Source organism: Coregonus lavaretus (assembly GCF_964263955.1).
Source record: "Coregonus lavaretus genome assembly, chromosome: 12".
Lineage (NCBI taxonomy): Eukaryota > Metazoa > Chordata > Actinopteri > Salmoniformes > Salmonidae > Coregonus > Coregonus lavaretus.
The window spans coordinates 8,250,350-8,272,268 of NC_139999.1; the positions used below are offsets into that span (position 1 = coordinate 8,250,350).

The 21,919-nt window shown below is 47.3% G+C and overlaps 1 protein-coding gene across 1 annotated transcript in view; it reads right to left on the bottom strand.

The window, feature by feature from the left end:
• Nucleotides 1-1,646: 1,646 nt before the first annotated feature.
• Nucleotides 1,647-21,919, bottom strand: part of LOC311137894 (SRSF protein kinase 1-like) — a 47,709-nt gene continuing 27,436 nt past the window's right edge. Inside the window, exons 3-16 of the mRNA XM_084172500.1 lie at nucleotides 16,331-16,452; nucleotides 15,287-15,395; nucleotides 15,054-15,141; nucleotides 14,880-14,967; nucleotides 14,261-14,367; nucleotides 13,822-13,987; nucleotides 12,851-12,876; nucleotides 10,558-10,768; nucleotides 9,840-10,238; nucleotides 7,989-8,089; nucleotides 5,619-5,726; nucleotides 4,580-4,649; nucleotides 4,055-4,147; nucleotides 1,647-3,553 (exon numbers count right to left, since the gene is read on the bottom strand). Of these exons, the coding sequence (XP_084028626.1) occupies nucleotides 3,369-3,553; nucleotides 4,055-4,147; nucleotides 4,580-4,649; nucleotides 5,619-5,726; nucleotides 7,989-8,089; nucleotides 9,840-10,238; nucleotides 10,558-10,768; nucleotides 12,851-12,876; nucleotides 13,822-13,987; nucleotides 14,261-14,367; nucleotides 14,880-14,967; nucleotides 15,054-15,141; nucleotides 15,287-15,395; nucleotides 16,331-16,452 (1,873 nt within the window). The 3' untranslated portion in view covers nucleotides 1,647-3,368. The remainder of the gene's footprint in view (nucleotides 3,554-4,054; nucleotides 4,148-4,579; nucleotides 4,650-5,618; nucleotides 5,727-7,988; nucleotides 8,090-9,839; nucleotides 10,239-10,557; nucleotides 10,769-12,850; nucleotides 12,877-13,821; nucleotides 13,988-14,260; nucleotides 14,368-14,879; nucleotides 14,968-15,053; nucleotides 15,142-15,286; nucleotides 15,396-16,330; nucleotides 16,453-21,919) is intronic.

The following is a 21,919-nucleotide window of genomic DNA, read 5'->3' on the forward strand; positions in this document are numbered from 1 at the left end:
ATACTTGACTCAAGACCATTCAGCTTTTCATTTTTAATTAATTTGTACAAAAATTGTAAAAACATAATTCCACTTCGACATGGGGTATTTTGTGTAGGCCAGTGACACAAAATCTCAATCGATTTGAAATTCAGGCTGTAAATCAACAAAACGTGGAAAAAGTGTGAATACTTTGAAGGCTCTGTATTAATTGGGAGAATATAACATAGTATAGGCCTTATAGACCTGTGACAAAACATTAAGAACACCTTCCTAATATTGAGTTGCACCCCCCTTTGCCCTCAGAGCAGCCTCAATTCGTCGGGGCATGGACTCTACAAGGTGTTGAAAGCGTTCCACAGGGATGCTGGTCCATGTTGACTCCAATGCTTCCCACAGTTGTGTCAAGTTGGCTGGATGTCCTTTGGGTGGTGGACCATTCTTGATACACACAGGAAATTGTTGAGAGTGAAAACCCAGCAGCGTTGCAGTTCTTGAGACAAACCGGTGCGCCGTTCAAAGGCACTTAAATATTTTGTCTTGCCCATTCACCCTCTTAACGACACACACACAATCCATATCTCAATTGTCTCAACATTTACATTTACGTCATTTAGCAGACGCTCTTATCCAGAGCGACTTACAAATTGGTGCATTCACCCTATAGCCAGTGGGATAACCACTTTACATTTTTTTTTATTATTATTATTTATTTATTTTTATTTTTTTGGGGGGGGGGGTAGAAGGATTACTTTATCCTATCCCAGGTATTCCTTAAAGAGGTGGGGTTTCAAATGTCTCCGGAAGGTGGTGAGTGACTCCGCTGTCCTGGCGTCGTGAGGGAGCTTGTTCCACCAAGGCTTTAAAATCCTTCTTTAACCAGTCTAAGGCTTTAAAATCCTTCTTTAACCAGTCTCCTTCCCATAATCTACACCAGGTATGGGCATCTGATGGGGTGGGGGCCACAAAAAAACAGAACTCTTCATGAGGGGCCGCAGTGGCTCATGGGTCTGCGTACCCACATCCACCCCCCCCCCCCCCCCCCCCCCCCCCCCCAACACATTTTACACAATGCTCCCATGATGTAACAGTCAGTTCTCTTTCTCTGTTTCAGAGGAAGCCTGAGCTCATCGACCACAGAAGACTTCCTACATACAATACATAGAATAACAACATGACTGAAGGATCTGAGAGGTACTGTTGATGATGGAATAAAGCCCAGCTAGTTGAGAGCCAATATAAACTCCAATTCAAGGACCACTTTACAATAATTCAAGTCCCTGGTAGAACGCTGATAACACAATAATAATAAAAATGTTCCATATTAATATTTGCCAACCTTGTGTAATCGTGTTTCTTTAGTCCTTCTCCTTGCCCCAACCATGGACCCTCTGAACACATTGACAACTTTCACCCACAAAGCATATTACATTTTTCACATCGGCAACACTTGCTTTACTGGAATATAGAAAATACTATAGCATCCTCCTAACAATTACAAGTCAGCCATTTTCAAAATCTTCATTTTTATTAACTACAGAAAAGGGGCTCAATTTAGCAGTGAACAATCAAATGCAGGAGGAAGGGAGGCAATGAGCGGTCAGGGAAAGATAATCGAGAAGGGAGGAGGCTTGTAGAAAAAGAGCAGGGGGGGGGGGGGGGGGGGGGGGCTTCAAAGCCTTATTACAGCCTCATCATTATTATTACAATCCACCATTTTGTTTCTCTTTGATACAGTTAAAACAGCAGAACACTGCAAGCGGGGCAACGTCAGTACGAAAATAAGCTTTAAAATTCAGCATCAGTTGACCTCCTAAACGAGTCAAACATTTTCAAACATGCTCTGTCCCAAAATGGCACCCTATTCCCTATGTAGTGCACTACTTTTGAACTGGGCCCTTAGGAATCTGGTCAAAAGTAGTGTGCACTATGTAGGGAATAGGGTGCCATTTGGGAAGCACCCAGCCTCCTCTCCTTTATAATGTACACAGTTCAAACAACAACTCCTAAAAACTGTACAGCCGCTGTTCTGTAGAGGGAAAGCAGAGAGCCAAGGCCAACTCTTTTGGTACAGATATGTACAACACAGGGGTCCAGACATGGTACGCGTTCAAAATGGCACCCTGTTCCTAACTATATAGGAACAGGGTGCCATTTATGGAAGGCAGCCACGATCATCTGAATAGAAAAAATATATATATATATATATCTGAATTGGACGTTCTGGAATCGGATACAGTAGTATTCCGATTCTGATCATTGTGTGAAAGTGGAAAATTCTCATGATATTGTATCACATCATCTGGCTAACGGCCATAGCATTCTGTTTTCTTCTTCTCTGAGGCAAACCTTGTCTGGAATGTTAAACACCACAGGAGAGAACGTTTGAAACATGGTTATTCAGTAGCATTAGTCTAGTCGTGGTCTGTGGACCCATGCAGGTAACAGAAAGTAGTAAATTAAATGAAATGAGTTTATGGTACTATCCCCACATTGTGCCATTCCAAAGCTGCTACCTGGAGCGAGACAAGGAAGGACAGGGATGATGTCATAGAAGAGACAGAAACACACGTGGAACCAGAAGGTTCCATTCCGTTCAGTCAGTTTCAGTTCATTCACATCGGTTCCCAGTTCAGGAAGACTTCATGGAGAATCCTTAGAATCTATGACAGAGTCCAAACCTTCCTTATCGTACTCTAGGCAGCTACTCTTCCCCACAAACACATAATAAATATGCTTTGTTATTGAAGGAAAGATTCCAACTAACCTCTATCAACACTGTACATAAAACAAAAACATTCTGGATGTGCTAGTCTAGTGGTAGACGGCTGGTGTTCTGGAGATATGATTGCAGAACAAAAATTCCATTGGAGATCTTAAATCTGATTGAACATGCACATCTGTCAAACAAACAAGAAGTAAACTAAAAGAAAGGACACTCTCAGAACAAAACGTGTTACTAGGTGTCATCATTGGTACAGAGAGAAGAGAGGGAGAGAAGAGGAACAAAAATACATCAGATACTCAAGTGATATCCAGTCAGTAGAAACAAGGAACCAAATAAGAGAAACAGATAGAGTTCTACTGGATTATCTGGAACCAGTGTTTTATATGACCCTAGGGTTTTCAGCAGCCAGTCTCTAGTGTGAGTGTGTGCACGTGCGTATGTTGGAGTGTATGTGTTGACTTGAACCACTAGGTGGAGATGCAGTCATAGCGAAAGCACTGGCTCTCCGTTGAGGTGTGCGTTTACGTATGTTTGAATGTGTGCATGTATGTTGAAGAGTGTCTGGGTTTGTGTGTATATGTACGCATGTTCATGTATATGTGTGCATGTCTGTATGTACTGTATATGTATTGCTTGTGGCTGTAGTAGCGCCAGGGATCCTCTAGGGGGCGATCCATGCGTGTCGGAGGCACTCTGCAGCCGTGGCTCTCTTCTCTGGTACCAGGTCTAACATTGGGAGCAGGAAGCTGGCGAAGGTAGCTGCCTCCTCTTTAGACCACTCATACTTCTCTACCAATACCTCCAACAGACCCCACGGCTTCAGCTTGGTAATGTGCCTCAGTTCACCTATACGGGGAGGGAGGGAGGGAGTTAACTACACACATACCGCAAAAAGTTAAGTTTACATGTGGAAAGATCAATAAAACAGAAAAACATCACACACATAGATAAGGCTCAACATTAAACCTGCTAGGACACAAAAACTATAAAACTAGGATAACTATAATACACTATAATACAGACCTTGTTTGAGTTTACATGAAAGAGCAAAAAGACAGAAAAACATCACACACACAGACACTGACACACACACTCCCACTAACACTGACACACACACACACACACACACACACACACACTAACACAGACACACACACACACTCCCACTAACACTGACACACACACAGACACACACACAGACACACACACACTGACACACACACACTGACACACACACTAACACACACACTAACACTAACACTGACACACACACACACACACTGACACACACACTAACACTGACACACACACTAACACTAAGAAACAGTAGGTGTGGCATTTGTTTACCTTTCTTGGTGAAGAATTCCTTGGAGTATTTTCCTGCTAAGATCAGTTTCCTAGGAACTTTGCCCAGTAGCTCAATGATCAGCGCTATGTGGTCTAAACACACAGAAGAAAGGAAGAGGAGGAGAAATGAATAACATGGTGCCGATCTCATTTGTGATAAAGGTCCTCAGGGAGACAGCAGCAGGATGCCAATGGATGTGAGTGTCTAAAGTAAGGCCTTGTGTTTTGTGCAAACATGACATGCTGGGATTTGAACCTTTATTTTTTTTAAACGATTTTATCAAACTGTCCCCTTTTCTTTATATGTCAGACTGCCAAACACCACCCTCAGACAATTGCGTTTCATTGTGGGGTAATTTTTCAATTTCCTGATTAAAATACAGGATAAAATCTTGCTATGTCACATGATCACACAAAACACAGGTCCCTATTTTGAGGTATAAAATATCTGACAGACTTTTAAAAAGGCACAATCTGTAAGATTTAAATAAGAGGGAGGGTGGGGGGTGGAGGAGGGGATCATACCTTCATCTCTTGTGTAGTCCTGTCCAGAGTGAGGCTCAAACAAGTAGTCTCCTGTAGCCAGCTCAAAGGCCTGGTCAAAACACAGTCACAACATAGTTACTATAACACACTACCACAAACCATTGTATACCAGAATAAAATGTTCTTAACTTGTCCTTGTCCTGTTTCTTCCCTCACATTCCTTTGTGGTTTAACTGCCTTCTGAAGGTCAGCACACTCCTCCTGCACTTCAAGGAAGGCGGATCTCCTGTGTGTGTGTGTGTGTGTGTGTGTGTGTGTGACTTTCAGGGAAGGCTCTCCTTCATGCGTCTGTGTAGGTAACTAATGAAGTAGACCATAGCCAGCCCTTGTTGTTGTTTTGAACCGCTCAGTCACACCAGACAGGGTATAGACTGATGACTAGCCAGCCGAGCAGCTCAATACAAGCACATATCAAAGCACTGTCTGCTAGGCTAGTTAAACTTACTGAGGATAATAATAATAATAATAATAATAATAATAATAATAATAATAATAAGCCATTTAGCAGACGCTTTTATCCAAAGCGACTTACAGTCATGCGTGCATACATTTTTTTTTGTGTATGGGTGGTCCCGGGGATCGAACCCACTACCTTGGGGTTACAAGCGCCGTGCTCTACCAGCTGAGCTACAGAGAACCACATTTACTAAGGTGTTTCATGTTCCTGGGGGACCTTCCTTAGGAAACTAACCCATTTATGAAACATGGTTGTAATCGTAAGTTGTAACCCGCATAATTATATTTATTTTTTACATAGTCATTTCACTGCATCACATTTATTTCTAAGTCAATATCATACAGCCCACCTGACCTGTGGTATTTCTGACAGTTGGTAAACAGAAACATTCAATGTGTGTTTCAACTGACAGGAACACAGACCGGCAAGGGCATGTTTTGGGTTGATATTACATGCAGGAGGAGAGTGTGTGTGTGTGTGTGTGTGTGTGTGTGTGTGTGTGTGTGTGTGTGTGTGTGTGTGTGTGTGTGTGTGTGTGTGTATATATGTGTGTCCACCCACCATTGCGGCAGTACTCCAGATATCAGCAGGCGTCCCGTAGCCCGCTCCCATCAACACCTCCAGAGAACGGTACTGACGAGTTTGGATGTCATCTGTAAAGTGCTTGTGCTGAGGGAGAGAGAGAGATAAAAGAAGGGAGAGAGCGAGGGAGAAAAATAAAAAAGCCATCACTGATCTGAAATGACTCGTATTAGTAAAACTGTTGCTCATCCAGTCAGTTTCATCATCTGATCATCTGGGAGTTAGGGCTGTGGCGGTCACGAAATTTCATCAGCCAGTGAATGTCAACCAAATAACTGTCGGGCTCACGGTAATTGACAATTAATTAACATAAACCTCCTGGCTTCCACACATAGCCTACAAGCCACTGATGCAGACCCTTGGAACATCTACATTTAAAAAATCCATGTAATATAGTCTACACCTTCACAATACATCAATGATTTATTTTAGACAAGTCTAAAGAAACATGATATGAAGAAAATGTAGTCTATTTCAGAAGAACAGAATAGCATCCTCTGAGTTGTCCTTATGTTAGGTCCTGATCTGGCTATGCCAAATGGCTTTGGGCTACACTAGTTCATTTAGCACACAAGAGTTCCGTGGCATTATTTTATAGTATGAAGGATACAATTGAACAAAGCTGAATTAAACAGAAAGGATATTTTCCTCTGAGTGCTGTGCGCTCCGAAGCACCTCTCACTCACATGGCTCTCCTTCACGTGAACAATTATTTTTCACAGGCTACAAGTGAAGACAGACATCGGGGACGCAACTGCTCATGTCCTTATCCAATTCCAAGGTGCATATTGAAGATATTGGAAGAACTGTCCACATTTACGTTTCGTCAGCCAACAAGATGAGTTGGCCTAACGAACAGCAAAAGCACTAGCCTATGTCAATCTACTATCCCCCATAGTGCAAAAGCCGACCTATTCTATTCTGTGCAATAAATAAATATTCCAAACATAGTCTGGGACAGTTGTGGGATGCGAATGATCCCAAATTAATACAACCAATAGCATCCCAAAAACGTTTTTACGCAATGTGGCTGAAGCAACAGATCAGAACGTTTAGCTTGAAATGTTGATCAACTATTAGGTTATTTCTTCACATTATCAGCGCAGCAATGCGCACACGGCAGTAGGCTATAAGCGCGAATGTTCCATTAGCGGGAAAACCCTGTTATCAAAAGTGACCGCCAATGCGATTATGCATGTAATGCTTTTATTATAAAGGTGCATTTTTATGGTGAAAATGATCTTCCCCAAACTTGAAACTCACGTGCTCCTTATGTATGCCAGTTAGGCTCTACACTCCTGGTAAAGCGGATGAATGTGCTTAATTTTAAGAAGTTATTTGGCCACTTCAGTTGTGATACAAACCTTATCAAAACATATAGGCATATGGGCTAGGCTACATGAGGTGTGCGACTATGATTAGAAAAAGCACAAAAAAAGGCTTTGTTTCTTGCCTTACGTTGGGCATCATTCACAAGTGATAGGCTAATATTGTCACCCATCAGACTATTCTTGAATTAATCTTGTCTTTACATATACTAAATAATATATATGTGTGAAATTTGTTTTGATTTAGAATGGGCCATTATCATCACCTGTCTTGAAACAGGGGCAGGAGAAAAAATACATTCAATCAATGCCTTAAATAGCGAATGGAGGACACTTTACCCGTGGTTTATTTTCATGCCAGCCAGGTAGGCTATACTCCTGTTGTAAAGATAAGCAATGTGCTTAATATTAGGAAAGTTGAGAAATAAATATAGTAGGCCTAGCCTATAGAAAGCTGATGGGATCCTCCTCTTTTTAATAGAGGCCATCACTGTTTTCTTGTGCGATTGCATAGCCTATAGAAATGTTGTGCAACATAAGCTCATGGGCTCTCATGAAGTGATTGATTAGATTTTTGATTACATTTGCATTGATGTCCGAGTGATTAGAGGGACAATAGAGTGCTGAGTACCAGGCAGTTAGCAAGTTTGGTAGGCTACTAATGACCATCAGCAGCATCAGAGCTTGGAGAAGCCTAATTACCGTGACTAAATGGTCACGTGGAATTTGAATGCCTTCATGACTCGTGACCGCCGGTGTGGAGGTAATACGGTCATCGCAACAGCCCTATCTGGAGTCGATGAGAAGTGTAGCTTCCACAACTACCTGTCCTGATTAACAATTAAGTACTTCAAGGCAGCATTTATGGAAGGATGAATTTAAACGTTTCTAAACAGTGTGGTCTAGGGTGGTCCAGTGGTATAAGCCACTGCCTCCGGAACACATATACCACTGCAGAATGGGTGCCAAGCCGACCCACTGCTATTTCAACACTATCTTTCAGAATGTCTGATGTACTCACCACCCAGCAGGCGTTCCCCAGGTCAGCTATTTTGATCTGGATCTTGTCTGCATTGAGAGGATCCAGAGGGTTGACCAACAGACTACCTGCAGCTACTTTATCTAGAGACATGAGAGAAAGAATGAGAGAGGAACACAATGCATTAGCCAAGTGAACATCCACTACATGACCAAAAGTATGTGGACACCTGCTTGTCGAACATCTCATTCCAAAATCATGGGCATTAATATGGAGTTGGTCCCCCCTTTGCTGCTATAACAGCCTCCACTCTTCTGGGAAGGCTTTCCACTAGATGTTGGAACATTGCTGTGGAGATTTGCTTCCATTCAGCCACAAGAGCATTAGTGAGGTCGGGCACTGATGTAGGGCGATTAGTCGCTGTTCCAATTCATCCCAAAGGTGTTCAATGGGGTTGAGGTCAGGGCTCTGTGCAGGCCAGTCAAGTTCTTACACACCAATCTCGACAAACCATTTCTGTATGGACCTCGCTCATGCTGAAACAGGAAAGGGCCTTCCCCAAACTGTTGCCACAAAGCTGGAAGCACAGAATCGTCTAGAATGTCATTGTATGCTGTAGCATTAAGATTCCCCTTCACTGGCACTAAGGGGCCTAGCCCGAACCATCAAAAACAGCACCAGACCATTATTCCTCCTCCACCAAACTTTACAGTTGGCACTATGCATTGGGGCAGGTAGCGTTCTCCTGGCATCCACCAAACCCAGATTCGTCCGTCGGACTGCCAGATGGTGAAGCGTGATTCCTCACTCCAGAGAACGCGTTTCCACTACTCCAGAGTCCAATGACCGCGAGCTTTACGCCACTCCAGCCGACGCTTGGCATTGCGCAAGGTGATCTTAGGCTTGTGTGCGGCTGCTCGGCCATGGAAACCCATTTCATGAAGCTCCAGACGAACAGTTCTTGTGCTGACGTTGCTTCCAGAGGCAGTTTGGAACTCGGTAGTGAGTGATGCAAACGAGGACAAATAATTTTTTTACGAGCTACGCACTTCAGCGTTCCCGTTCTGTGAGCTTGTGTGGCCTACTACCTTGCGGCTGAGCTGTTGTTGCTTCTAGATGTTTCCATTTCACAATAACAGCACTTACAGATGGCCGGGGCAGCTCTAGCAGGGTAGAAATATGACGAACTGACTTGTTGGAAAGGTGGCATCCTATGACGGTGCCACATTGAAGGTCACTGCGCTCTTCAGTACGGGCCATTCTACTGCCAATGTTTGTCTATGGCTGTGTGCTCGATTTTATACACCTGTCTGAAATAGCCGAATCCACCAATTTGAAGCGGTGTCCACATACTTTTGTATCACAGGAGGTTGGTGGCACCTTAATTGGGGAGAACGGGCTCGTGGTAATGGCTGGAGCGGAATCAGTGGAATGGTATCAAATACATCAAAACACACAGTTTCCAGGTGTTTGATGCCATTCCATTTGCTCTGTTCCGGACATTATTATGAGCCGTTCTCCCCTCATCAGCCTCCACTGTTTTGTATATATAGTATATAAAAAAACATCCCTGTGAAGAGAGGAAAGCGAAGTGGAGATTGAAAGAAGAGGAGGTGATATTAGGAGCACTTAGGTGGTTGTTAGTGGGGAGACTAACAGCTACGGACTCTTACAGATAACATAACACTTACACCATCAGCTGGAGGGTATTCAGTGAGGTGAAACATTCAGAATGTTGCAGATAGACATGCAAGGAGTAGATCTGACCAGCATTTAATCTACATGTCAGAGAGACGTGTGATCTACATGACATCTCTGTTCCATCTGAACATTCTGGAACGTTGCAGCCTCCTGATGAAGTACCCAGCAAAGTGTCACCTCTCCACCACTAACCGTTCCTCTCGCTCTCCTCTTCATCCTCTGTTCCAGGCATCACCTCAGTCTCAATCTCTTCCTCATCCTTCTCTGGTCGTTTACACTCCTCCATCTCTCCCTCCTTCCCCTGCTCTCTCCCTTCTTTACCGTCTGTTCCGGGATCGTGTGGGACGCCGGGCCCTGTGCCGTTGTATTCCGGGTAAGCTGCATTGACTGGCAAGTCCCGACCCTCCATGCTGGCGTTGTCGGGGGTGCCGGCGTTGAGTTTGTCTTTCTGTTGGTCCTCTTCATCTTCCTGCTCTTCTTCATCGGTCCTCTGTACCGCCTGGCTCACCGTGTTCTCCTCCCCCTCCGAGTGGGCGTGACCGTTGCAGGTCACCTCCATCCTGCACTCCTTCTCTTCCGTTTTATCTGGACCTTGGTCAATGCAACAGATCACAGTCAGTCACACGATTAGTAATCAATACACCGCTGTGTGTTCAGTATGCTCCAAACAGAAGAAAACGGCCTGAAACAGGGAAGGTACCATGTCAACTTATCCAACAAGAATTTGCAAAAACGTTTTGCTGTAGTGCTCCCTAATGAACACGATTCAGGTCACCAACTCTGGTCCCATGATATTTGGTTTAAAAAAATCTATGCATTTCAGTTACTTTTTAAAGAGGGAACAGAATATAATAGTGGTACACAACACAACATTCTGATCTAGATTAAAGGTGAAGTACAGTGTGTTTACCTGCTGTGACATCATTAGCGATGTCCTGTAGCGTGTCAGACGAGGGCGGTGGGGCGTCTGTAGTGGTCTCTGTCCTCCCCTCTTCCTCCTCCTCTTCCTCTCCTCCTTCCAGCACTCCCTCCATCTCCTGAATCCTCTTCTCTAACATCTCTGCCTGCTTCCTCTGTTTCTTCTTGATCTTCTTCTTCTTGTTCTTAGACATCTTCGCCGTCTGAGGAAGAGCGATAAGGAGGGGGACGAGGAGAGGGACGAGGAGAGGAGCGGGATGAGGAGAGGGGAGGGACGAGGAGAGGAGAGGGATGAGGAGAGGAGAGGAGAGGGACGAGGAGAGGAGCGGGACGAGGAGAGGGGAGGGACGAGGAGAGGAGAGGGACGAGGAGAGGGATGAGGAGAGGAGAGGAGCGGGACGAGGAGAGGGGAGGGACGAGGAGAGGGACGAGGAGAGGGGAGGGACGAGGAGAGGGGAGGGATGAGGAGAGGAGAGGAGCGGGACGAGGAGAGGGGAGGGACGAGGAGAGGAGAGGGACGAGGAGAGGAGAGGGACGAGGAGAGGGATGAGGAGAGGAGAGGGATGAGGAGAGGAGAGGAGCGGGACGAGGAGAGGGGAGGGACGAGGAGAGGAGAGGGACGAGGAGAGGGGAGGGACGAGGAGAGGAGAGGGACGAGGAGAGGGGAGGGACGAGGAGAGGGGAGGGACGAGGAGAGGGGAGGGACGAGGAGAGGGGAGGGACGAGGAGAGGGGAGGGACGAGGAGAGGAGCGGGTGGGGAGAGGGGAGGGACGAGGAGAGGGATGAGGAGAGGAGAGGAGCGGGACGAGGAGAGGGGAGGGACGAGGAGAGGAGAGGGACGAGGAGAGGGGAGGGACGAGGAGAGGGGAGGGACGAGGAGAGGAGAGGGACGAGGAGAGGAGCGGGATGAGGAGAGGGGAGGGACGAGGAGAGGGATGAGGAGAGGAGAGGAGCGGGACGAGGAGAGGGGAGGGACGAGGAAAGGAGAGGGACGAGGAGAGGGGAGGGACGAGGAGAGGGGAGGGACGAGGAGAGGGGAGGGACGAGGAGAGGAGAGGGACGAGGAGAGGGGAGGGACGAGGAGAGGAGAAGGATGAGGAGAGAAGGATGAGGAGAGGAGAGGAGAAGGACGAGGAGAGGGACGAGGAGAGGGACGAGAAGAAGGACGAGGAGAGAAGGACGAGGAGAGCAGGACGAGGAGAGCAGGATGAGGAGAGGAGAGGAGGAGGAGGAGGAGAGGGACGAGGAGAGAAGGACGAGGAGAGGAGGAGGAGAGGGACGAGGAGAGGGACGAGGAGAGGGACGAGGAGAGGGACGAGGAGAGGGATGAGGAGAGGGATGAGGTGAGGAGAGGGATGAGGTGAGGAGAGGGATGAGGAGAGGAGAGGGACGAGGAGGGACGAGGAGAGGAGAGAAGGACGAGGAGAGAAGAACGAGGAGAGAAGGACGAGGAGAGAAGGACGAGGAGAGAAGGACGAGGAGAGAAGGACGAGGAGAGGAGAAGGACGAGGAGAGGAGAAGGACGAGGCGAGAAACGAGGAGAGGGACGAGGAGAGGGACGAGACGAGGAGAGGGACGAGGAGAGGGACGAGACGAGGAAAAGGACGAGGAGAGGGACGAGGAGAAGGACGAGGAGAGGAGAGGAGGACGAGGAGAAGGGCGAGGAGAAGGACGAGGAGAGAAGGACGAGGCGAGAAGGACGAGGAGAGAAGGACGAGGCGAGAAGGATGAGGAGAGAAGGACGAGGAGAAGGACGAGGAGAAGAGAGAAGGACGAGGAGAGAAGGACAAGGCGAGAAGGACGAGGAGAGAAGGACGAGGAGAGAAGGACGAGGCGAGAAGGACAAGGCAAGAAAGACGAGGCGAGAAGGACGAGGAGAGAAGGACGAGGAGAGAAGGACGAGGCGAGAAGGACGAGGCGAGAAGGACGAGGCGAGAAGGACGAGGCGAGAAAGACGAGGCGAGAAGGACGAGGAGAGGGACGAGGAGAGGAGGAGGAGAGGAGAAGGACAAGGAGAGGGACGAGGAGAGGAGGAGGAGAAGTACGAGGAGAGGAGAGGGATGAGGAGAGGAGAAGGACAAGGAGAGGAAAAAGGGGATGAGAGGTTTGGACTACTGTACCGTTTGGACTACTCTACCATTTGCAAAACCATTGTTAAGTCTAAACAGATCCACCCACTCCAATGCATTATACAGTATTATACTGTATTATAGATACAGCTGGTAGCAGCAACCACACACAAAACATGCTTTTATAAATAACACAAAAATACTGATATACTCACTGGTTTGGGTGCTGGGGCTGTGCTCACTATGAAGAGAGGGGAGAGAGAACATTCTAGTCAGTGTTATATCCTCAGCAATATAAACCAGCAGCAATCTGCCTCAGTAATTAGCACGCAGTTTCAGTAGTACAGTGTGTTTGTGTGTATGTACATTGTGTGTGTGTGTGCGCTGATTCACACACACAGCTGTTCTGATACCCTCTCCAGTGTCGTGGACCAGCGGGACTCCGCCTGAGAGATGGACGGTTATTTCTGTAACAAAACCCAGTGACTCACTGAACACACACCTATTTTTTTTTTTATAGCCTTCATGGCTTTGCATAATGGCCTGGCTTCGAGTAAGCTCTACTGCAGCTCTCCCTCTCAATGTCACCCCTACCATTACAGATGGATCAGCATCAGACAGCTAGATAAAAGGGTTGTCTCATCATTTCAACACCACACCAGAAGCCCAGTCTCATCTCAATCCATAGAAACACTGTCTCTACCATCAACTACTTTTAGCACCAATCTAAACGTTAGGCTCAATCTTTAGATATCAGTCTCTCGTTAAATCGTCAGATGATTTGTCTCTGATGCTTGTGTCTGAATTTCACTACAAAACTCTTGATGTACCAGCAAAACAGGAATCCAGACAATGAATGAATCACCTCAATGTCTCCTAGACTGGCTGGTGATCACAGACTGAAACGCCGAATGTCTGCCTTGACTTGGCAGGGCTCGCTCTTTTTGTTCAGAACATTGGGACAAAGCTCCATACAAAAGGAATATGATCCTTTGAAGAGCTTTGAGTGAAAAGCACTAATTAATACAATCTCATTATTCACTAGCATGCCATGCCCGGATGGTAATGTTATTATGTCCATGTTGATACAGCTTTCCAACACTGCACTGTGTTCATTCAAAATGGTGGAAGCGAGGGGCCAGTTACCAGAAGACATCTTCCTGACGCGGTGTGTGTGTGTGTGTACCTGCGGATCCGGAGGGGGGTGGAGCTCCAGTCCGCTGCCATTCTGTAGCCTCGGCAGCCATCTTCTTGATGTAGGGCTCGTTGACCGTCAACAGGATGTTCTCTGGCTTGATGTCTGTGTGGATGATCTTACACTTGGAGTGAAGGTAGTCCAGCCCCTGGAGGACCTACAGGAGGACAGAGGATCAGTAAGACTTTATCGTAGGGTTTCAACACTGAGGAAACATTCCCAAAATTCCAGTTGGAGGTTTCCTGGAATCATGGAAACTTTTGGTAAAGTTTCTGGAATTTTCAACCCCCTTTCAATAACAGAATTACTAACAATTTCAGTGTTAAACTTCTGTAGAGTTCTGTTGAGTGTTTGTTTCTGCAATCAAGATAACCTGGAACACCCAACCTGGAACCCAATGTGTGAGAAGTAAGTAGTTGTTTTGTTTTACCTGTCGTATGATGCTCTTAACGCAGGGCAGAGGAAGGCCCTGGTAGTTGGACTTGATGATCCATTTGAGCAGGTGATGACCCAGAACCTCAAACACCATACAGACATCTGACAGGGGAGGTCAAGGACTAGTACCGGACAAGTACAGGACAGCAAGGGAGAGGGACAAGCTGGGAAACCTAACTCAAAAACGCACACACCCATGTCATTCACCCCTATGCATTTGGCTTACACCTACACAATATCAAAACGTGAACACCTAAAGGTTCTGCAAAGAACCAAGATGGAAGTGGGCACACCAACCCAGAACTCATTATGACCTCTTCCAGAAGCTAGGCGTGCTAGGACGGAGTCTAGGCGTGTTGCCTGGACACCCAGCTGTGATCAGGATCTAAATGGTCTCTAGCTGGGACGGATACACAAACTGTCAGTACATTTGTGTGTCTGTGTGTGTCCTCTAGCTGGACTGTGTTGAGCTGCCAACATCCAGACAACGCTGGAGTACATGGAATATGCCGGTTCTCTCTTGTTGTCTGTTTTCATACTAATGTTGAACGTGCTTTTATCGTGTTAATAAAGTGAATAAAGCACTGTTGTCGTCGTTGTTTAAGTGAGGATACGAGTTCCATTCATGCCAGAGATCTTGAAGTCGTCCAGTAGCTGAACCACCCTCTCCCTGCTGGGGTCGTTCTGGTCCGTGTTCCTTACCTGGAGCACACATTCATACAATTCATATTGAGTACAATTGTGTGTGTGTGTGTGTGTGTGTGTGTGAGTGTGTGTTCGTTCCTCACTGATCTCAGAAGCTTGATCTCATCCAGAGCTGTCTCAGTGTAGTGCTCTGCACTCTTCACCACCTTCATGGCCACAAAACACTTCCCCCTAGGAATACAGGACAACATATGTTACAAACTGAAACACACACTGAACAACCAACAAGCCTCTACCACTTAAACTCAAAACACACCAACATTTTTTTAACACGCCTTTACTCAGCACCTTTTACACACAGACATACATAACTTACTGTATGTCCCAGGCCAACCATACGGTGGAGAAATGTCCCCAGCCCAGCTTCCTGATCACATGGTATCGCCCATTGAACAGGTCTCCTATCTTCACATGGTGGTAACCTCCTGCAACAGTAACACATGGTAGTTGTGTGTGTGTGTGTGTGTGTGTTGTACGTCTAGAGTAGTCAATGTGTGTACTGTGTCATACCTCTACAGTAGTCAGTGTGTGTACTGTGTCATACCTCTACAGTAGTCAGTGTGTGTACTGTATCATACCTCTACAGTAGTCAGTGTGTGTACTGTATCATACCTCTACAGTAGTCAGTGAGTGTACTGTATCATACCTCTACAGTAGTCAGTGAGTGTACTGTGTCATACCTCTACAGTAGTCAGTGTGTGTACTGTATCATACCTCTACAGTAGTCAGTGTGTGTACTGTGTCATACCTCTACAGTAGTCAGTGAGTGTACTGTGTCATACCTCTACAGTAGTCAGTGAGTGTACTGTGTCATACCTCTATAGTAGTCAGTGAGTGTACTGTGTCATACCTCTACAGTAGTCAGTGTGTGTACTGTGTCATACCTCTACAGTAGTCAGTGTGTGTACTGTGTCATACCTCTACAGTAGTCAGTGTGTGTACTGTGTCATACCTCTACAGTAGTCAGTGTGTGTACTGTGTCATACCTCTACAGTAGTCAGTGTGTGTACTGTATCATACCTCTACAGTAGTCAGTGAGTGTACTGTGTCATACCTCTATAGTAGTCAGTGAGTGTACTGTGTCATACCTCTACAGTAGTCAGTGAGTGTACTGTGTCATACCTCTACAGTAGTCAGTGTGTGTACTGTGTCATACCTCTACAGTAGTCAGTGTGTGTACTGTGTCATACCTCTACAGTAGTCAGTGTGTGTACTGTATCATACCTCTACAGTAGTCAGTGAGTGTACTGTGTCATACCTCTACAGTAGTCAGTGAGTGTACTGTATCATACCTCTACAGTAGTCAGTGAGTGTACTGTGTCATACCTCTACAGTAGTCAGTGAGTGTACTGTGTCATACCTCTACAGTAGTCGTTGGGGTCTTCCTGCTCCTCATCGTCAGAGCCCAGTATCTCCTCATCCTGGTCTGGGAAAGGAGATTCATTCTGCTGGGATGCTCCTCCCCGCGGCGCAGGATCTGGTCTGGAGAGAGAGAGAGAGAGAGAGACGGTGAACGTGGAGAGGGGGGAGAGGAGGGAGAGAGAGAGGGGGTTACTGTAAATTAGACAAAGCTTATCTTTTCCATTCATTTGCGAATGAGGCATATAACTGCCGGATCTACACAACCGATGAAAAGGGATGTGGTTTCATCTTGACATTACTATTTACCAACCCCTGAAGCTGGGGGTCAGGCCTCCACAGTACCCCAGAGACTAAGGCTGGGGGTCAGGTATCTCTACAGTACCCCAGAGACTGAGGCCGGGGTAAAGCCCTCTCTACAGTACCCCAGAGACTAAGGCTGGGGTAAAGCCCTCTCTACAGTACCCCAGAGACTAAGGCTGGGGGTCAGGTATCTCTACAGTACCCCAGAGACTGAGGCCGGGGTAAAGCCCTCTCTACAGTACCCCAGAGACTAAGGCTGGGGGTCAGGTATCTCTACAGTACCCCAGAGACTGAGGCCGGGGTAAAGCCCTCTCTACAGTACCCCAGAGACTAAGGCTGGGGTAAAGCCCTCTCTACAGTACCCCAGAGACTGACGCTGGGGGTCAAGCCTCTCTGCAGTACCCCAGAGACTGAGGCCGGGGTAAAGCCCTCTCTACAGTACCCCAGAGACTGACGCTGGGGGTCAAGCCTCTCTGCAGTACCCCAGAGACTGAGGCCGGGGTAAAGCCCTCTCTACAGTACCCCAGAGACTGACGCTGGGGGTCAAGCCTCTCTGCAGTACCCCAGAGACTGAGGCCGGGGTAAAGCCCTCTCTACAGTACCCCAGAGACTGACGCTGGGGGTCAAGCCTCTCTGCAGTACCCCAGAGACTGAGGCCGGGGTAAAGCCCTCTCTACAGTACCCCAGAGACTGAGGCTGGGGTAAAGCCCTCTCTACAGTACCCCAGAGATTGACGCTGGGGGTCAAGCCTCTCTGCAGTACCCCAGAGACTGAGGCCGGGGTAAAGCCCTCTCTACAGTACCCCAGAGACTGACGCTGGGGGTCAAGCCTCTCTGCAGTACCCCAGAGACTGAGGCCGGGGTAAAGCCCTCTCTACAGTACCCCAGAGACTGACGCTGGGGGTCAAGCCTCTCTGCAGTACCCCAGAGACTGAGGCCGGGGTAAAGCCCTCTCTACAGTACCCCAGAGACTGACGCTGGGGGTCAAGCCTCTCTGCAGTACCCCAGAGACTGAGGCCGGGGTAAAGCCCTCTCTACAGTACCCCAGAGACTGAGGCTGGGGTAATCTCTACAGTACCCCAGAGACTGACGCTGGGGGTCAAGCCTCTCTGCAGTACCCCAGAGACTGAGGCCGGGGTAAAGCCCTCTCTACAGTACCCCAGAGACTGACGCTGGGGGTCAAGCCTCACTGCAGTACCCCAGAGACTGAGGCCGGGGTAAAGCCCTCTCTACAGTACCCCAGAGACTGACGCTGGGGGTCAAGCCTCTCTGCAGTACCCCAGAGACTGAGGCCGGGGTAAAGCCCTCTCTACAGTACCCCAGAGACTGACGCTGGGGGTCAAGCCTCTCTGCAGTACCCCAGAGACTGAGGCCGGGGTAAAGCCCTCTCTACAGTACCCCAGAGACTGACGCTGGGGGTCAAGCCTCTCTGCAGTACCCCAGAGACTGAGGCCGGGGTAAAGCCCTCTCTACAGTACCCCAGAGACTGAGGCTGGGGTAAAGCCCTCTCTACAGTACCCCAGAGACTGACGCTGGGGGTCAAGCCTCTCTGCAGTACCCCAGAGACTGAGGCCGGGGTAAAGCCCTCTCTACAGTACCCCAGAGACTGACGCTGGGGGTCAAGCCTCTCTGCAGTACCCCAGAGACTGAGGCCGGGGTAAAGCCCTCTCTACAGTACCCCAGAGACTGAGGCTGGGGTAAAGCCCTCTCTACAGTACCCCAGAGACTGACGCTGGGGGTCAAGCCTCTCTGCAGTACCCCAGAGACTGAGGCCGGGGTAAAGCCCTCTCTACAGTACCCCAGAGACTGAGGCTGGGGTAAAGCCCTCTCTGCAGTACCCCAGAGACTGAGGCCGGGGTAAAGCCCTCTCTGCAGTACCCCAGAGACTGAGGCCTGGGTAAAGCCCTCTCTGCAGTACCCCAGAGACTGAGGCCGGGGTAAAGCCCTCTCTGCAGTACCCCAGAGACTGAGGCCTGGGGGTCAGGCCTCTAGAGTACCCCAGAGTAAGCCGTGATGCCTTCATATATTATTCAATCCTGTGTCATAATGCATATCCCCTACTCTACAACAGAGCCGGTCAGTAAGCAGATATACAGTGCATTCGGAAAGTATTCAGACCTCTTGAATTTTTCCACATTTTGTTAGCTTACAGCCTTATTCTAAAATTGATTAAAATAGTGCCCCCCAATGAATCTACACACAATACCCGATAATGACAAAGCAAAAACAGGTCTTTAGAAATTTTAGCAAATGTATTACCGATAAAAAAACGAAATATTACATTTACATAAGTATTCTGACCCTTTACTCAGTACTTTGTTTAAGCACCTTTGGCAGCGATTACAGCCTCGAGACTTCTTGGGTATTACGCTACAAGCTTGGCACACCTGTACTTGGGGAGTTTTTCCCATTCTTCTCTGCAGATCCTCTGAAGCTCTGTCAAGTTGGATGGAGAGCGTCGCTGCACAAATATTTTCAGGTCTCTCCAGGCTCTGGCTGGGCCACTCAAGGACATTCATAGACTTGTCCCGAAACCACTCCTGCGTTGTCTTGGCTGTGTGCTTAGAGTCGTTTCCCTATTGGAAGGTGAACCTTCGCCTCAGTCGGAGGTCCTGAGCGCTCTGGAGCAGGTTTTTATCAAGGATCTCTCTGTACTTTGCGCCGTTCATCTTTGCCTCAACCCTGACTAGTATCCCAGTCCCTGCAGCTGAAAAACATCCCCACTGCATGATGCTGCCACCACCATGCTTCACCGTAGGGATTGTGTCAGGTTTTCTCCAGACGTGACGCATGGCATTCAGGCCAAAGAGTTAAATCGTGGTTTCATCAGACCAGAGTATCTTGTTTCTCATGGTCAGAGTCTTCAGGTGCCTTTTGGCAAACGCCAAGCGGGCTGTCACGTGCCTTTTACTGAGGAGTGGCTTCAGTCTGGCCACTCTACTATAAAGGCCTGATTGGTGGAGTGCTGCAGAGATGGCTGTCCTTCTGGAAGGTTCTCCCATCTCCACAGAGGAACTCTGGAGCTCTGTCAGAGTGACCATCGTGTTCTTGGTCACCTCCCTGACCAAGGCCCTTGTCCCCCGATTGCTCAGTTTGGCCAGGCAGCCAGCTCTAGGAAGAGTCTTGGTGGTTCCAAACTTCTTCCATTTAAGAATGATGGAGGCCACTGTGTTCTAGGGGACCTTCAATGCTGCAGAAATGTTTTGGAACCCTTCCCCAGATCTGTGCCTCGACACAATCCTGTCTCTGAGCTCTACGGACAATTCCTTCGACCTCTTGGCTTGGCTTTTGCGCTGACATGCACTGTCAACTGTGGGACCTTATATAGACAGGTGTGTGCCTTTCCAAATCATGTCCAATCAATTGAATTTAGCACAGGTGGACTCCAATCAAGTTGTAGAAACATCTCAAGGATAATCAATGGAAACAGGATGCACCTGAGCTTAATTTCGTGTCTCATAGCAAAGGGTCTGAATAATTATGTAAATAAGGTATCGTTTTCGCTTTGTCATTATGGGGTATTGTGTGTAGATTGATTAAATAAATAAAAATCCTCAGCAATTTTAGAATAAGGCTGTAACGTAACAAAAAATTGGGAAATGTCAACGGGTCTGAATACTTTCCGAAGGAACTGAACAAAAAATAAACGCAACATGTAAAGTGAACATGAGCATTTCTCCTTTGCCAAGATAATCCATCCACCTGACAGGTGTGGCACATCAAGAAGCTGATTAAACAGTATGCTCATTACACAGTTGCACCTTGTGCTGGGGAAAATAAAAGGCCACTTTAACACAACGCCACAGATGTCTCAAGTATTGAGGGAGCGTGCAATTGGCATGCTGACTGCAGGAATGTCCACCAGAGCTGTTGCCAGAGAATTGAATGTTCATTTCTCTACATTTGCTAAACTGCCTCCAACGTCGTTTTAGAGAATTTGGCGGTACATTTACATTTTAGTCATTTAGCAGACACTCTTATTCAGAGCGACTTACAGTTAGTGAGTGCATACATTTAACATTACAACGAACCCACAACCCTGGCGATGCAAGCGCCATGCTCTACCAACTGAGCTACAGGGGACTTAGTACATCCAACCGGCCTCACAACCGCAGACCACGTAGCCATGCTAGCCCAGGACCTCCACATCCAGCTTCTTCATTATATCTGTAATAATGCCCTTTTGTGGGAAAATAAACGTATTCTGATTGGCTGGGCCGGGCTCCCCAGCGGGTGGGCCTGGCTGTCAAGTTGATGTGCCTATGCCCTCCCAGGCCCACCCATCCATGGCTGCACCCCTGCCCAGTCATGTGAAATCTGTAGATTAGGGCCTAACAAATGTATTTCAATTGACTGATTTCCTCATATGAACTGTAATATAGTCAAATCTTTTAAATTGTTGCATGTTAAGTTTATATTTTTGGTCAGTATATATACACACACAAATCACACCAGAACAAAGCCCAGTCTCATCTCAATTCATAGATACACTATACAGTGGCTTGCGAAAGTATTCACCCCCCGTGGCATTTTTCCTATTTTGTTGCCATACAACCTGGAAATAAAATGGATTTTTGGGGGGGTTGTATCATTTAATTTACACAACATGCCTACCACTTTGAAGATGCAAAATATTGTGAAATAAACAAAAAATAAGACAAAAAACTGAAAACTTGAGCGTGCATAACTAGTCAATACTTTGTAGAGCCACCTTTTGCAGCAATACCTTTTTCATTTCACTTCACCAATTTGGACTATTTTGTATATGTCCATTACATGAAATCAAAATAAAAGCTGTGAAGTGTTAGGCCACACAAGCTCACAGAATGGGACTGCCGAGTGCTTAAGTGCGTAGCACGTATAAATCGTCTGTCCTCGGTTGCAACACTAACTACCAAGTTCCAAACTGCCTCTGGAAGCAACGTCAGCACAAGAACTGTTCGTCGGGAGCTTCATGAAATGGGTTTCCATGGCCTAAGATCACCATGCGCAATGACAAGCATTGGCTGGAGTGGTGTAAAGCTCACCACCATTGAACTCTGGAGCAGTGGAAACGCGTTCTCTGGAGTAATGGATCACGCTTCACCATCTGGCAGTCCGATCACCATCTTGCAGTACGATGGATGGATCTGTGTTTGGCGGATGCAAGGAGAACGCTACCTGCCTCAGTGCATAGTGCCAACTGTAAAGTTTGGTGAAGGAGGAATAATGGTCTGGGGCTGTTTTTCATGGTTCGGTCTAGGCCGCTTAGCTCCAGTGAAGGGACATTTTAAAGCTACAGCATACAA